Source organism: Sebastes fasciatus, chromosome 6 (genome assembly GCF_043250625.1).
Source record: "Sebastes fasciatus isolate fSebFas1 chromosome 6, fSebFas1.pri, whole genome shotgun sequence".
NCBI lineage: Eukaryota > Metazoa > Chordata > Actinopteri > Perciformes > Sebastidae > Sebastes > Sebastes fasciatus.
Genome location: NC_133800.1, coordinates 15,595,873 through 15,613,376, shown reverse-complemented (window position 1 = coordinate 15,613,376; position 17,504 = coordinate 15,595,873). Strand labels below are relative to the sequence as shown.

The 17,504-nt window shown below is 39.6% G+C and overlaps 1 protein-coding gene across 2 annotated transcripts; it reads right to left on the bottom strand.

The window, feature by feature from the left end:
* Nucleotides 1–558: 558 nt before the first annotated feature.
* On the bottom strand, nucleotides 559–16,874 carry mlxip (MLX interacting protein). 2 transcript variants are annotated; one of them, XM_074637852.1, is made up of 17 exons: nucleotides 16,274–16,874; nucleotides 10,984–11,090; nucleotides 10,293–10,378; nucleotides 10,037–10,126; nucleotides 9,861–9,902; nucleotides 9,046–9,286; nucleotides 8,871–8,960; nucleotides 8,616–8,710; nucleotides 6,553–7,138; nucleotides 5,639–5,745; nucleotides 5,291–5,396; nucleotides 5,099–5,214; nucleotides 4,736–4,843; nucleotides 4,468–4,595; nucleotides 4,234–4,357; nucleotides 3,496–3,625; nucleotides 559–2,990 (listed from the first exon to the last, which is right to left on the bottom strand). In XM_074637852.1, the coding sequence occupies exons 1-17, from the start codon at nucleotides 16,588–16,590 to the stop codon at nucleotides 2,884–2,886; spliced, it is 2,580 nt and encodes an 859-aa protein (XP_074493953.1). In that variant the 5' UTR covers nucleotides 16,591–16,874; the 3' UTR covers nucleotides 559–2,883. The 2 variants fall into 2 exon arrangements, with proteins under 2 accessions (XP_074493953.1, XP_074493954.1); XM_074637853.1 differs by having other exon boundaries at nucleotides 9,046–9,217.
* Nucleotides 16,875–17,504: the final 630 nt, after the last annotated feature.

Below are 17,504 nucleotides of genomic sequence, written 5' to 3'. Positions count from 1 at the left end.
TGAACGTCCCTGGGCTGGTTGGGTCTGAGCAGCAGCCTCTCACTGCTCACAACCTCTCCTCCTTCGGCTGCTACATGCAGAAGATGTCCAAGCGGACCACGGAGCTGTCTAGTAGGCTGTTGAACATCACCCAGTACATCTGGGCAGTGAGCAACCAGACAGCCCATCAGGACTGCAGACCGCCAGCCTTGAAGCAGGACATGGACGACTATATATTTGTCAAATGTCTGCTAAAGCTTCTGAACCAGCTGCTCAGCAAAACAACGTTTTGATTTGTATGAATGTTGCATTTATTTATTTTTATATCTTTAAATTATTTTTTTGTAATTTAAATGGATGATGTGAAGTAAACTTGTTCTGGAAGTCACTTTAAAGTTCTTATCTGCTTTATTATCATCAGTATATGATAACCCAAGTATCCAAAACAACATTCTTTGAAAATGAGTCTAAATTTTTGTTGCTTTTATTGTGATTCAGAATCATTTAAGGCATCTTAAAACGTATTGCAAGAATACTTTTGGGAACTTTGGAAGAGAACAAAAAATAAACACTCATATGCAGCACATAGAAAATATCTTTACTTCTTAAAACAAATGAAATACAACACTAAATCTGGGGAGAACCAACACGGGCAGATCCAATCTGCAATGATATATACTGTACATCATCAGGTACAAACCCCCCCTTCACGGAAACAGCAAACAAAAGTTGGAAATCCAACCTGGTATGACAAACATTTAAAAATCAGGATGAGAAAAACAAACAAATAATATAATTACCACGCAAATGTCAAGCTGCAGTGGAACATTGGGGCTTTGTCATAAGTTAAATATCACTGTAAAAGTGTTGAATTTTGATGACTGCTTTTCCCGCCTTACTGTAAATTGAGCAGCCTGTAAATCAACAGGTATTTCTATCTTGTAAAAAAGTAAAATTGCCCATTAAAGACATTCACAATCCACAATAAAACACTCAAAAAGCTGCATAATCATCAAATAAGAACCATCAGTGGTGGCATTTGCTACCGTAAAACTCAGAGTAAACAGAGTTGTTATGCAGAAAAGAAAGTAAAAACACAAGTCACAAAATCAATGTCTGCCTGAGGAGTGCTGAACCACAAATACAAAATAAAGACAAAGACTTTCAGCCTGCAGGGATCACGAGTAAGGGCACTTTATTTGACTTTAAAGGAAACAGTGTGTAGGATTTAGGGGGATCTATTGGCAGAAATGGAATATTTTATTGGCAATTTTTTGTGTGTATAATCACCTGATTATAAGAATCGTGTTTTCGTTACCTTAGAATGAGCTGTTCATAGCTACATAGGGAGCGGGCCCTCTTCACGGAGTCCGCCATGTTTCTACAGTAGCCCAGAACGAACAAGCCAAACACTGGCTCTAGAGAGGGCCATTCACATTTTCACGTTTTTGTGTCGGCCACCGTAGTTCTCCTACACGCTTGGCACACAGGAGTTGCAATCTGCAACCTCACTACTAGATGCCCCCAGATCCTACACACTGCACCTATAAGGCTGATGTACGTCACACATGCCAACTAAATCTTCACAGTGTCTAATTCTCAAGCAGTCAACAGAGCGCTCTTTCAAATATGATGTCAGTAACACAAAAAAAATTAACTGAATGGACGGCTAGTAAACTACTCTTTGATATGGCTGTTTCTGTGTGCTGATTGTTTTCTCCTGTCTGTCATTAACACGCGTTATAAATTAGTGTCGCTACGAGCAGAAAGAAACATCGGTAAATCAACCCATGTGATGTTACCTGTACCCTTTTATACAGACGACATGTTTTCCTGCTGAGAAGGACCCTGACTCGATTTGTTCATAGCTGAATGGAAAATAATTAATCTGACCAGCGCAGCCCTGAGTGACGAGCAAAGAACAGGAAAGACCCCTAAAACTACTGTGCATTCAGCTAAGATCCTGTAACACTGTACATGTGAATATACTGTAGTATATAGATATAATCTGTACTGCTATTTCAGTTATGCTCCCTATGAGGGCTGTAAGTAATATCGCTCCATTGTGCGGTGACCTGCCCAGTAGAAACCCAATTATGTAACATATTTAAGATGACTGCTTTCTTGTACAATTTGCAGCTGAACTAACTAAAGAAGGGCAGAGCAAGCAAAATATGAAGATGTTCAGCATGGATGGAAAACCACCAAGAACCACTATTGTTAACTGGCAAAATAACGTTCACCTGAGTATATAAGGGATGGAAAAGACAATAAAAGCTCTCAGCTTTCTTGTACTAATTAAGCACAGACGACCATGTTTCGTGCGATCCTCGACATTCTGATGTGAAACCAAAATCACAAACTACACTGCCAGCTAGTCCTAAAAAAACCCACATTCATCTCATCTCCTTGTGACAAAAACATCCTATCCATACACTTTATACAACAGAGAGAACACAAAATCACTCAATATTTCCCTTTTTAACACAACGTTGTGTTTTTACATTATAAAAGTGATTTAAATATAAATATATACTGTTGATCAAAAAGCAAACAACCAGTGCCACCTTCCAATAAAGCATTTAGAAGATCTTCACCTGACGTAGGTGAAGGCAGTAGTAGTTGCTGTCATTCATGTGATAAAAGCCATTTTTGCACAATTGTTATAAATGTCAAAGATGAGGCTCCCTGGGTGCAATCAATGTCCAACAGCACAAATGTATGACCACCGCCAAGCCAGACCTAGCGTGCATTGATCATTTAATTTCTTTGTCAGCGAAGTCGTGCATCAGTGGTGACCTTGCTGAATGGCTATAAGGTGAACTAGTGATATGTCATTTTGATGATTGCTGTCCAAAAGGTTCAGGTGGCTTTTGGGTCACCTCCCCTCCTCTGAGAGCGAGGCTACACATCGGTTTGTGTGACGGCCAGTATGGCTTCTTCAGGCAGCAGGGATGGATCACTAAGTATGGACGTGGTTGTACTCAGCTGGCGAAGAGTACTCAGCACCACTGAAATACAAGAAACCACATTTTAATAACCATAAACACACTGATTGTAAAACACAGCATTTTGAAGCTAACTGTTGTGCTATGTATCCTTACAGAGCTCTACACAGAAGGCATGTACTTCATTCTAGGGTAATGATAGAAATCTGTTGACGTCACCGTACATTATCAGATCCACTAACTGTCATTGCTAAAGTCAGACTGAGTCAGGAACAACAGCGTAATATTTTAACGAAGTGGAAGGTGAAAAAAAAAACTTTTGGAAAGTGTGATCATCGCTATTTCTGCCCATGAGATTGAAAATGGAGTAATTTCATCATAAATAAAAATGAGATGCACGATTAAATTTCCTGTCGTGTCATGGCTGCTTGATAGCTGCTTGAAGGAAGTCCCTGCTGGGCTGCAAAGGGTCCACAACTACTGATCCTTTCTGTTGCAACCATAGAGTAGGTGGGCTGGTGACATGCGGTTTGTGCTGGATGTCTATGAGAAATAGTCGTTTACTTACTGGGTCTGAGCATTGGAAGGGAGCAGTGACGATCGAGCCATTGCAGTGTGGTCTGACACAGCTCTGCCCTGCTTGTAGTTGACACCATCGCGTTGAACGACTCAAAGAGAGGCTTGATAATGATGCTGAACTAGAATGGATGATGGTCAAGGGTCAAATTGTACTACAGAGAGAGACAAATGCAATTCTGCCTGACAATTCCCCCAGACTCAGATAACGTGCACATCTGCAGCTTTTACCACCACATGCTTCAATTTGTGGGTTGCTTAACCTGAAAAAGTATGCAACTAACAAAATCGGAGCTGCAACGATTAATCGATTAGTTGTCAACTATTAAACTAATCGTCAACTATTTTGACAATTGATTAATTGGTTTGAGTAATTGTCATTGTATAATGGATTCACTGCACACTGTATATCGTGCCAAAACATAAGGAGCTATGTCAGAGATAATTAGTGCCCCTGATAACAAATACATGGATACTGCATTAGTAGATAACAACAAAGCAATTCCCCTTCTAAAATACAGTAAAACTGTCAGGACTAACAGTAGCTTGGTTTTCCTCCTGAGTGAATGGAAGTTTTTAAAATGTTTCAGTTGTGTATCATTTACTTTCTATTACGTCTGCCTTTACTGTGCATGACGCAGGATGTAATCATTCAGTGTATCAGTTTGATCTGAACTCTGTGTTATTGATAAGCAGCAAACGGTGTCAGAGCTCCTTCATTGAAGGATACGATCCAGAACTTCCAGTTCTGAAGAGTGCGGTTCTTTACGTATTCATTGAACCTGTCTTGCATGTGGTCGAAGCGATTCCGCCTGACGGGTACCCCTGTCGCAGGCAGCTGTTCGTGACACGAGCTGTGGTTGAACAGTGACAAGAGACAGAAACAGTTGAGTGAACAGGTAGTGTGTTAAGTGTCTGTATATCAGAAAAGGGGTGATGCGTATACGATGTTTTAACAGCATACTTAATGGAGACGTTGAGCTCCTCTATCTCCTCCCGTAGTCTCTTGACCTCTTCCTGCATCTGCTGCCTCTCCTGTTGGAGCTTCCCAATGTGATCCACTGTCTTCTGCAATGTGACTGCATTACTGATCTAAAATGCACACAGTTAGCAAATTAAATATTTAAAATTACTACTATATATATATGAAACAAAAACTGTGCACAATCATGGCCGAAGATAAGGATGTCCTGAATGTATCATGGATGTTTTATGGAGACGCACAGACTTACATTAGATTGTGCCTTTAGAGTTGGAACCAGGTTGCAGAGTGTTTTAAAGCCAATGTTTATGTTTGATCGTCTCTTTTGCTCAGCAGATATGTGTGTTGTCCTCCGGCTCTGTCACACAACAGCAGTGGAAATGTTACACAGAGGTTTACTGAGATTGTGGCATTAATTACGGAGGAAAGGGGGGAATGCTTCGGATATAACAAACAAGGTTATACATTTGGCCAGGCTTTACATTCAGTCTGTCTTAATTCATTTTTAGCTGTGGGATTTATGGCTTTCCATCTACATTGTTTAACACAAATTGACATTTCATTTTCATTAAAATGTCAAGGTTTGAGGAGAGAAACATAAACACACACAAACCTGATTTTGTTCACTCTTTACCAGAGGTGTACTGCTGCTGCTGATCAGTGACTGAGGACTAGGAACTTGATCCAGTCCAAGTGGTGATCCTTGACCTGATACTGGCTGACTGGGACCTGGAAAGAAAAAACTTGTTAAACGTTGTGTGTTTTTGGAGTTATGATGTGCTTTCTGGGCAGAGTGCTGTCTCACCGACACTAGAAGAGGCTTTCTGATTTTTGCGGCTGGAAGACTTTTCTTTGGGGACAATCGGCTGGGGAGACTTCTGTGTCTGAGACACAACACGAAATCCAGGAGCCTGAGACACGTGAAGAGAGAACAAATAGACAAGACATAAAAAAAGGGCACAAGACTGATAGAATCTTTCTTTACTTTTTGTGACGGATCACCTGAGTTTCAAGTTTGAATTTCAAATTTATGAATTATAAACATCACAGAAAAAATGAACAATGAAATGTAAATATTTAAAAAGTTTCGTAATTTTCTATTGGCAACTCAGTAATGTCAAGACCCAGTGTGGCGTAATAGCTGAAAACATACCCCTCCAAGTTGAGAAGGAGTGATGACCACTCCAGTGTTACGGACCACATCTGCTTTCAGAGGTGCTGGTGTAACAATGACAGCATTGGCGTGACCTGGGAACGGGGCTGAGAGAATGAACATTGACAGTAAGGCACCGCAGTGTAGTTTTATGTGTATTCATACATGGAATTTTTGACAAATGGGTCCCCTCTGCCTTTTTCCTCAGTGGCTATTCTGTCTATGCAGAATATAAACACTGTGGTTTACATAAGTCTTAACATCTCAACAGTTTCTTCTTTTTGAGGTTTCAGGACAAAAATTGCACAATTTAACATCTTGAAACTGAATCTTTACTAAGATAAGCTGTTCTATTAAAATTAAAGCAAGGGGCACCCTTGTGGCCAAATCCATTATTGTCAGCCGTGGATTATACATCCATGCTAACAGCTTGATCTGGGCTGCTTGAATGCATTTAACGTCAGCTGATTTGACCCAAACATTAAAAATAATAAAAAAAAACTTTTGTTTTCTCTTGATAATAAGTTAATTCTTTCATTGAGGAGTTAACTAACTAACTAATGACGTAATTAACTTCTGATCTCGAGATAATGGCATTATAAAAATGTCTGAATATCAGAACTAGTATATCAAGTATATAACAGTTGTCAGAATGCCAATACAGCTCCATTGGAAATCTGCCAGCAGATGTTTTTTCTGTGTGTGCCAAAATAAATTATCAGTGGTACTGGTGACCCAGATATGCGTACAAAAATGGTTGTGAATCAATATGACTGAATAAGAAAGCCTTGAGCGCTATCTTGTGGTAATTAAGTTAAAGTGACGCAGCTCCACTGACAGCTCAACAATGTTAAACCCACAATGTGTCCAAATGCAGAAGCATCATCTTGATCTTGAGATCAGAAACAACAGACCTGTGAGGATGAGGTGGGACTGGGGGAGGGTGTTAGCAGGAGCGATCCTTTGCACAGGGCGGGTTTTGTTGGCACTGGATGACTGAAAGGGGCGAGGCAGGGCAAAAGTCTGAGGGTGCTGGACAGGAGCGGCAGGTAATGGAGCTACGGGCTTGAGCTGGGAAGGAGGAGGTTGTGAGGATATGGAGCTATAGTCTGAGGCGTGGCTGAAGGTGGGGGCTGTATCGCTGGGTGTGACAGCAGAGGAGGCCGTGTGTACGATCACAGTTGGTGCTACGGTCTCATCCAGTGCTGAGGTGTTGTCCAAGGGAGATGGACCCATGGTTGCTGCTGAGGCCATGTCCTGAACTGGAAGGCACTGTACCAGAGGATCATGGGATAATGAGACTGAGGAGACTACTGCTTGATCACTGGGCGCCACCTGCCCAGGAAACAGACGCATGTAGTTTTGTCCATAGGCAGCATCACCGCCAACTGTTCGACTGGTTTGACTGGTTTGACTGGTTTGACCCATGGGAGAGGGGATGGGCAGGGGACCAGGAGGGGAGATGTGGTTGCTGGTGAGCAGGGAGGACATTAACTGGGCCTGGCGAGGGATGACAAAGGAGAAGGGAACAAACACACTTAGTCCTTTCTTCTAGTGCAATATCAAACAGAAGAGACACAGTTCTATGTAAGTTCATATTAAAAGACAATTTCTCTCTTTTGTGCTGGTTAAGATTATGACAGTAAAAGGGCCGTCTTAATACACACTCTAAACCTTTCATATGGTTTATTTATTTGTCAGCAATGACAATGTCAGAAGTGGATTCATTATTCATTCAAATTTTAATGAATAACTGACTTGTCTGGCTGCTCAATATTGACACTGCAGCTTAATCTTCACAACTGTCACTTGACAGTCTGGCAGAATTGTGGACAAATCTCTGTCAAATTAGCTGCATTTATATCGGTCTTTCTATTCACCCAGTTCACGCAGATGCAAAATACATATCTTTTAATTATTTTAAGTCAATGTTTCAACTAGAGCAAAATAAAATAGGACACGTCCAATAGCTCCCAGTGAATTGAATAATAGATTTTAGATCCTTATACTTGTTTAAAAACCTGTCCATGAGCATGCCCATAACTACACTAACATGCTGCCGTCTTTGGTACGGCTCTCAGATGCAGTTGCTGTTGTCTTTTTGTACCGAAAAGTCAGAAGAGTAGATATCCCTCTTGAGGAGAAGCTGTGTATGTTATGGTTGGCATCTATCGTGATCACCGTCGCAAGGCAGCGCCCTTGATCATTACAGTATATGCCTGCTTCAGGCCCTACAACTGTAATGTGGTTATGGTAAATGGCATCCTACCTTGCTTTGGAGAAATTAACCCATGTGGTCAGAGGGAAATCAAATCAATTCGGGGAAATATGGGACACTTTTATGCAATTTCTGGAACGTTATCAGGCTGAAATGAATGAGTGAAATTGATAAATACACTGACGAGCACCCATAAAAAAAATACTATACCTCTTACTAATATATTATTATTATTATTATTATTATCATCATCATCATCGCTAGTGTTATTTTATTTATTTAATTTCTCCCTGAATATTTGATGTTGAGGGTAAGGCGAGGGGTGTTTGCGAAGGTCAAGGTATATAAGACTGTAAGGTCTTTCAATGTTAAAAAACAATAATGTTAAATGGTAAAGTTGCATTTATGGACCCAACAGAAAATATGGCCAAATAAATAACTTCTGGGAAAGCTTCAAGGAGGATGACAGCATGAACGAGAAGAAAAATATTTCTGTGTTGAGTGTTTGATTCTCAAAAGAATACACGAAGCAGTTTGAGCAGCAAGTCATGTATGAAAAGTGCTTCGTAAATAAAGTTTAGTAATATTATTATGTTACATAGATTTCTTGGTGTAACTACTACATTAAGACAGAAAGATGGTAGAAGACATGGCAGAAACAACAACAAAAAGTTTTGAATCTAGGAAAAATCACAATCCTTGAACAGACTGTCATCATGGTGGTGTGTGTTAGGGACTGTGCCATGGGTTGGTGTTTACCTGTGACTTAGAGCTGCTGCTGGGTAGAGGGGTGACAGATGGTGCAGTGGGTGAAACAGAGGGGAAGACGGGCTGACGGAGGCTGTGAAATAAGTCTGGAACAAGAGTCTCTATGTTAGCTAGAGGTTAGTACAACCACACTACCTTTTGTGTTAGGCTACTGCTTTAGCAAAGTTACTATAACATGTGCGCTTAATTCCTGTAAAGTGTGCACTATTAGAGTATGTGCAGCTATGGGTGGGGCCTTACTCCTACCTTGCAGTGGATCAAAGGAGTCCATGAAGTCTAGGTTGGGTTGTAGAGGGATGAGTCCTGGTTGGATCATGTCTGCGTTCCCTGCATGAGCTGTGGAAGAGGCAGAGGTAGGGGGAAGACATGCCAGTAGTGCCAACAGGGAACGATAGATAAAATAGACTAATGATTTTCTCACCAATCTCCCGTGGATTAGGCCAGGCTATGGGCTGGTGCGAGGCCAACGTAGAGAACAACGTGTCTGAAAACTCAGACATCAGAACGTCCATGTCAAAGAGGGGGTCCATCTCCATGGGGAGAGGAGTTTCATTATTCCTGCGAGAGTGACGGCGTGCAGCGGTCTCTTCATCCTGATAAAAGGAGACACGGAGCATGTCTGGAGAGACTTCCCCAAACAGCGATAGCTGCTCCTCTGGTCCCTTTGAGAGCGCAAAATGCAACCACCAAGCCAGTTAATTTCACACAAGCATGCAGTGTTGAGTACAGCACACACAGGATGGCACTAAACTAATAAACAACACTTGGTCTCCACACTTAAATCACCTCATCTACAGTATATAGGGATATATATATTTGTGTCTGTCAGAAAGTTACAAGCCAAATTAAGTAGAGCTGCAATGATTAATCGATTAGTTGTCAACTTTAAATTAATCTCCAACTATTTTGATATACATCGATCGACATTTTTCACCATTTTCTGACATTTTACAGACCAAACAACTAATCGATTAATCAAAAAAATATTCAACAGATTAATCAACAATGAAAATAATTGTTAGTGGCTGCCCTAGAATTAAGTGAAACTAGTCAAAATAACTTTGTTTGCATAGTCAAAGATGATCTATTAAAAAGTACATAATAATGTGAGGGTGACTGGGTTAGCATGGGTTAATTCCATTAATATCAACATCTGGTTGAACAGATGCTGATAGTAATGTTCATGTTGGTACTAGCAGCACTTTGGTGGGTTGAGCAGGATGCAGTTTTGCGTACCTTAAGCAAGCTTGAGAGGTCATCATCTTTGTGCTTCTGTAACTGTAAAAGAGAAAGTGAGAGCTGCATTAGATAAATATTACTGTTTATGACCAATCAAACAAACAGGACGCACTTACGAAATACCCAGAACTATTATTGTGCATTTATAAAAAAAGATCTGAAAAATACAATACCCTTTTTTTAAAGTATGTTCTCCACTTGTGGTATTCTCTTATGACGATTTCAATTCGTCTTTTCCAGCATTTCCCGTCTGATCCACTGCCCTGCAGAAGTAAGACAGAGATAGTCCATAACAAACACACAGCACAAAGAAAGGAAGTGACAAGGGAAAAATGTTTGAAGAGCATGAACATAAAATGACAAGAAATAACACAAAGTTGCTATTGCTGCTTGTGCAACACATGATGATCAAATTGTTCTTGTCTTTACCTCTGCAGGACGATGGACGTCCATGTCCATATTTCCATCCAGCGGAGTTGCAAAGTGACAAACAGGATTCTCCCTTCTCTCCACATCTGGGGGAAGAAAAACAACCTCAAAGTTGAAATACACATTCCCTTTAATTCATTCTGGAGAATTACATTTACAACACAATAAAAAAAACAAATCTTATAGCACACATTGCTTAAAGTTTACAAAAGAACAGTCATGGCTGAGCTCATAGCTCAAGAAAAGCTTGACCCAGTTTGTGTTTATATTTGAACGAGAGTTGCTATCAATCACTGTCACACAACCGCTCATGGCATGTAAACAAACTGATACTACTGCAGCAAGCTGCAAAGACGGTGCCAATATTTATATTGAAATGATACAAAACAGAACCCATTTTCATACTGTAATAGTTCATGATTTTACAGATTATGTTGCCATTACTGTTAAGTGTGGATTGTAATAAACAAACAAAAAAATAGGAAAAATAAAGCCTGGCGACGTCCTGGATCCTGAAAAGGGCAGAAATGTAGATCTAATAATATAAAGAATCAGATTTATGAAGGAGTCTCCGCAGTATTTATGACAACAGATTCTTGAACCAGATCCTCATGTCTTCAGCTTGATTAAAGAAGTGTTAAAATACTAAACAATACAGTCTACAGTCTACAAATGAAAGAGGAGCTCTTACACTGCATATACCAGGCTCTCCATATGGCGTTGTTGAGGCGGATCTTGTCTCTCCAAAGCAGTTTTAGACCTTTGAAGTTCTTCCATTTGGGAGATACCAACTTACCACTGAAAAGACAAGAAAATGAACAGTGAGATAATTTCTCAAGAGATTAGAGACACGAGACATTTGTTGAAACAAATCAGCAGAAGAAGCTCTGATATTCTTGCTTGTTGAGGATAAAAAACTAATTCCACAGGCTTATAAAATGCTGACTCAATCTTCTACCCCACAACAACACAACACCTCAACAAAGATTTTTTCAAACGTTTGTTTTGTCATTAATCTATTCTGCTAAACTTGAATAACTTGACACTAGCAGGAAGAAATGCTTTACAAAACCTGGTTTTGACATTAATACTGACGCTTGACAATGACCCAAACCCTTAATACCGAAGAGTGACGCTTGCTCGCTGTAACACTGAGCCAGCGTCCATCACTCAGTAAAAGGTAAGAAAGCACCGTTTGGTAACGAGAGTTACATGATGGATGACTGACTGTGTCACGGAGAGACTGGCCTGAATGTGGCTACTAATGTCAAAAACACTAGACTCTGGAACAATGTGTATAATTTACAAATGACAGAAGAATTGTCATTTTTTAAATACATTTCACACAAAAGAAACACATTACTCAGTCATTACTGACAGAAAGGGTGATTTATCTCTTGACACAGGAACAGAAACTCTACCCTGAGAATCAGAGTGCACAACTAATTAAAAAAGAAAACTGTACAGGTCACTTTGGCCTACACTGGCAGCAGTGTATTGAAAAGACTTCAAGAGATAAAGCAAGCAAAACAAACAAGCAGGAATCTACCAAGGTCAAGCCCAAGTTACAACGATAGATACAAGTGTGATATGGAGATACGAAGTCAAATAAACAGAGTGGAAACACACGTGTGCTATTAAATGTAAAACAAGGAGACATCGGAGGAATTCATCAGTGCGCACTGTTATGGCTACAATATGTGAAATTCATGATTATAGTACAGTGCCTTTACTATAGCCGTGGACAGTAGGGCTGCATGACTTTGAAATAATATGTAATTGTGATTATTTTGACTGATATTGCAATTGCGATATAAGAGGAATAAAAGAATTTTCATCATTATTTTAATTTTCATTGAAAAATATGTTTTCTTAAGTCTGTAGAATATGATGTGTGGGTCAGAACATCTCTGTAGCACCACAATATTTAATTTAAAATGGTATTTTGACACACAGTGTAATAAATATTGTGCCTGCTTCAATTTGAAAATTGCAGCAGGCCATATTGCAATTTCGATAAAATTTGGATTAATTGTGCAGCCCTAGTGGACAGTCTGTTTCTGTAATATTTTGTTCAAACAGGCAGTTATAAAGAGCCAAGTTGCCCCATAATGGACTGAAACATTGTGGCCTCATATAATGCTGGTATGAAGTTTAACTGAGTGTATTAACACTGTTGTACTATAACAGTAACATTCACCAACTTTTTAAAATGTAAGTCAAATGACATGACTAAAGTTTATGTTTCATTTTAACCAGACAGGAGAAAAACATTTACAAGAAAGTATTTTTTCTTATTTCTAATCTGCTCTGATAGAGAAATGTTTATCCCAATCCAACAGGATGAGCTCACAGTTTCCTTCTTTCCTCTCCTGTTACTCTCTGTCCTTCCTGTCCCGTGTCTTCCAGTTGTCATTTGTGTGCTTACTTTTTGTGTGAGTACTGTCTGTGTAGGAGCTATGTATTTGTTGTTTTACTAATAATAAGTAGTATTGTTTGATTGCTCTTTCTAGACGTTTGTTTTATTTAGATTTGATTTTTGTGTTTTCTTTTGTTAGTTATTTGTTTAGTTATATAATTTCCTTGTTTAGTATATTTAGTTTTTGCGTAACTTAGTAGTATGTTTTGTTTTGTTTGTGAATTGGGTAACACTGTGGACACACGCGGTGGTAGGCAGGCAGGTATAGGACCGGCACACACCTGGGTGCAAGAGAGGCAGCAACAGCCATGATTTCTTTGTTCTTTCGTTTGCTTGCTTGTTTTTTGGAGACATAAATCATAAGAAAGCAGAAACTTTGCATGGACTATGGACTCTTTTGCCTGCATATACCACATAACCACGGTGCGTCACCGATACATAAATAATCACTTCTCTCTGTTTCGGATGAATGACAACAGCAGAACAGTAACTGGTAGTAGTGCTTTCCTGCTCTATAAATAGATGAGTCCAAGTTGGTGCCATTAGCAAAGTCAGAGGGCATCCTCTGAGCAGCTGGCTCTGCACCAACGTCACAGTAACACTACAGCTGTAAACAGAGACCCTTGGGGAACGTGAGCCCAGACGTTTCTTTACAACTCACCTCTTAATATCTTGTGAACTGGATTTAAACCCAGCTTTAGTTTTCACCTTTTAGTTTGTATCGTTACACTGCTTTAACATTGTCTGAAGTCTATAAACTTATCTACATTCACTGTCCTGGTTTTTTGTCTTTGTTCGCCTTTTAAAAGGACACTGGGCTGCATTATGAATTACATCTTTTAATTGACGTCACTCAACACAATGCTTTTTCACGCTGTTTGTCAGACAAAGTAAAATATTTGAGGACATTGATTTGAGCTCTGGTAACTCTTCAGGGTCATCTTTCAGTGGTTGTTACATTTATTGGCTAAAGGATAAATACAAAATTAAATTGGCTAATATGTGACACAATTATTTTTAGAGGACCTGGCAGGTTTCATAATGTGAAACAATGACTGAACGAGTCTGGAGCTGTGCCTGCTGGCGTTTGAGCAGCACTATCAAAACAATACACTATTTCTGCGGTCATGACAGAAAGAATGATTTAAGATCCGTCTGATAACATTGAAGACTTGCACAGACCGTGACAACATGCTAAAAGCCTCCTGGCAGTTAATTTTACCATGCGCTCCTGTTCCTGAGTGCGTCTTAAAACCGTTCCACGCCAAGAACAAAGATCTCTTTCAAGAGCAATGTGATCTGAGTTCATCAGGCTTTGTCCTCACGGTGCTCATAATGCCCCAATAGAGTCCCACAATAAACCAGTGCTGGTAAGTAACAAGTGCATGAACTCAAGTACTGAACTGAAGTTTGAGGTGATTGTGCTTTACAATAAAAACATAACATAAGCTTATAAAATATAATGCAAATATAATTGTTTCCAGTGGTTTCAAACCTTTTTGGCTCGGGACCTCTTACAAAAAAGCAGCATGTAATTCTCACATGGTTTCATAGAAGTAACTGTTTGGCGGCAAAAGAGGTAAAAGTCCAAAATGAAATATGAATATATACATTTATGTAGGAGCACTTTTTTATCTTCTTCTTTGGTACCCCATTAATCATCTCATAACCCCCCAGATTTATCTTGTGACCTTTAGAAGGGAGTCCCACTGAGGAATGCATCAATCCCACTTTTTCAGTTTTGACACCGATAGTTGAGCTTTGCGTATCGGCCGATACCGAGTAACGATCCGACACCAGGGTTCAATTGATAAGCTGTTTTCCTCACTGTGTGGAAGTGACTGGGATCCTTCTTTTATGTGTAAGGCAACATCAGGCTTTGACTTAAACATTGCTGTCTTAACTTTGTAAAACAAAATGTAACAAATAAATATAAATTTAGTGAATTACAATTTTTAATGCAGCAACAAATTGGTCAAAACTTAAACAGGAATTAAAATCCCAGTATATAATGTATATAGTATATAAACGTAGAATTGAATTGAATAGATCGACCTCATTGTCACCGATATCCAATCCAACTACTTGAGTAAGTATCTGCCCAGATATCGGTGCATCCCTAGGACTCCCACCCCTTGGATGGGAACAACTGGACTGAACTATCTAAATGTATATGTTTAAACAATCTCAACCTTGATCAACTATTGGTACATCCTTATATATAAGGTGATTATATATAAATATGTTTAATCTAAAATGAAGGCTTTAGAAGCAGACTCTATGGCATGCCAATGTTTTAGCCCCCTTGTTGTACAGCTGACTCCCAGAAAAGTTCCTTTTTGTCCCCCCATTTGTCTCTAGATAGTCCTCTTTTAATGCAAATTTTAGTGCTTTTAGTGTTTGTGAATTGTATTTTATCTCTATTTGTGTCAATGTGTCTGCAACTTTGTGTTCTTGCTGCTGACTGTCTTGTCTAGGTCTCAATGGGACTAACCTGGTTAAATAAAGGTTAATTAAAAAATAAAATAAAAAACTACCACAGTAAAATGCTGCCAATGCGTTGCTGCATTACAATCTGATAATTTCATCAGTCATGGGGAGGCATTTTATCTGCAGATTTCTTTAATTCTGATAATACACCAGTACATTTAGGAGGACTTTTACTTGTGATTTAGGATGTTTATCATGTGGTATTGGTACTTTTATTTAATGCAGCAACAAATTGGTCAAATCTTAAACAGGAATTAAAATCCCAGTATATAATGTATATAGTATATAAACATAGAATTTAATTGAATAGATCGACCTTATTGTCACCGATATCCAATCCAACTAATTGAGTCAGTATCGGCCCGATATCGGTGCATCCCTTGGACTCCCACCCCTTGGATGGGAACAACTGGACTGAACTACCTAATAGTACATGTTAAAACAGTCTCAACCTTGATCAACTACTACAGTAAAATGCTGCCAACGCGTTGATGCATTACAATCTGATAATGTCATCAGTCAGGCATTTTATCTGCAGATTTCTTTAATTTTGATAATAAACTCGGAAAAAAAAGTTTGGAAATTTGTGTTTGCTGGATTATTTCTCTGTTGGTACAATGCTAATAGGCATTGTATTTTATGTGGTTGGAAAGCCTGTTTATCTACCTTCTCAATGATGTCCAACTTGTAAGGATCATACATTTGTGGGATGAGCAGCACAGCTGATTATGTGGGTAGCGCCCAAGTAAAATTTACCAAAATGCTCTGCCAATGCAATACATCAGTACATTTAGGAGGACTTTTACATGTGATTGAGGATGTTTATCATGTGGTATTGGTTTATTTTATTTAAGTAAAGGGGTCTGAGCACTTCCTTTATCACAATCATGCAGGAAGTTACAAGAAAAAGGAGACTCGTGACTTCAATTTCCCACCAGTGTGTCCCAGGCATGCCCTTTTTTGATGTGCACATGTGACCTCAACTTGAACCTGGTGAAGAAGAAGAGCTACACAGCAGACAGCATGGAGGAGGGTGTGTTACAGATGTGTTATAATAACAACAACAACATACCTGTACGCCAGAGTCATGCACTCAAACAGCTTGGTCAGAGAGGCGTCTATGGAGAGGTGAGACATGCTCGCCTTGCCAAAGTGGTAGGTCTGACAGGTCTGCTTGTTGACAGTGTCGAAGTCGTAGCCCTTCTTGGGAGGGTGCTCGCTGTGCGGAGAGGACACCATGAAGTGTCCACTGTGGATGATCTGAGTCTCCAGCCCGTCCTCTGTCCTCCTAAAACCCAGCAGCAGATGAGTCTCCTCCGCGTCCGAGTCCTCCTCCTGCTCCTGCTTCACACACGGAGGAGGAACACGGTATGCCTGCAGCAGAGACATCTTAACTCACCACACAAGACAGACAAATAGCTAACGTTAGCCAGCAGAGCTAGGACACTACTCTCTCTCTCATGAGGCTCTTTGAGGTTAAAGTTTGTCAACTTCCAGCCACAAAGTCCGAGTCCTCGGTTCACTCATTGTTTAGAGCTGCTGGTAGTTCATGGCTAGAGTTAAGTTGAGTTGTTGTTGTGTTTAGTTTAGTTGACGTAGCTCTTTGAGTCGCAGCGACCAGCTGACACACAACAGCCTTCAGCTCCTCTCTGTGTCTGGAGCAGGAAGTTCCTGAGCTACAGCGCTCCTGATTGGTCGGAGAGTCACAAGCCCCGCCCACCGAGACACTCAAAATAAACCTGAAGAGACAGGTCGCTCTCACAACCACTCCTGACCGGTTTGAGAGCTGCTAATGAAAACTATTATACTGGAAATGTCTCAAAATTGACTACAGTGACAATAATAGACTAAGCTACTGGAGTTACCATGCACTATACTCATTTTTAACAGTCTCTTCTGCACTATATTCACTTTTTTAATAGTCCTGTATCACAGCTGGGAATGTCACCAGTTTTAGAGCTGGTAATGAAAAATAATTATACTGGAAAATGTGTCAAAATGATCTAGGTTTCAAATGACTACAGTGACAATAAATGTATAATGATAAATAATTAATTATAGGGTTGTTTGCTACCCGTGTTAAATTATATATATAATAATAATAATCAGGTTTTTTTTAATTTCTACATGAGCTTCAAGTTTTCAGAATTGGGTGCATAGCTTATTTTGTGTGTCTATACAATGGAGAAAAACTGTAATACAGCATTCATTTTCCAGGAATGTCACCACAGACACCCAGTTTGTTATACTGCAAATATATAAATATTGCAATACTTTCATCAGTGGGCTATAAGCTCAATCAC

What these genes read in the sequence shown, in the direction of transcription:
- mlxip (XM_074637852.1), bottom strand. Translation starts at nt 16,590, where the DNA reads ATGTCTCTGCTGCAGGCATACCGTGTTCCTCCTCCGTGTGTGAAGCAG. An exon ending in ACGTCCATCGTCCTGCAGAG is followed by an intron (nt 10,127 to 10,292) that starts GTAAAGACAAGA and finishes TTACTTCTGCAG; the next exon opens with GGCAGTGGATCAGACGGGAA. An exon ending in TAAAGAGTGAACAAAATCAG is followed by an intron (nt 4,844 to 5,098) that starts GTTTGTGTGTGT and finishes GTTGTGTGACAG; the next exon opens with AGCCGGAGGACAACACACAT.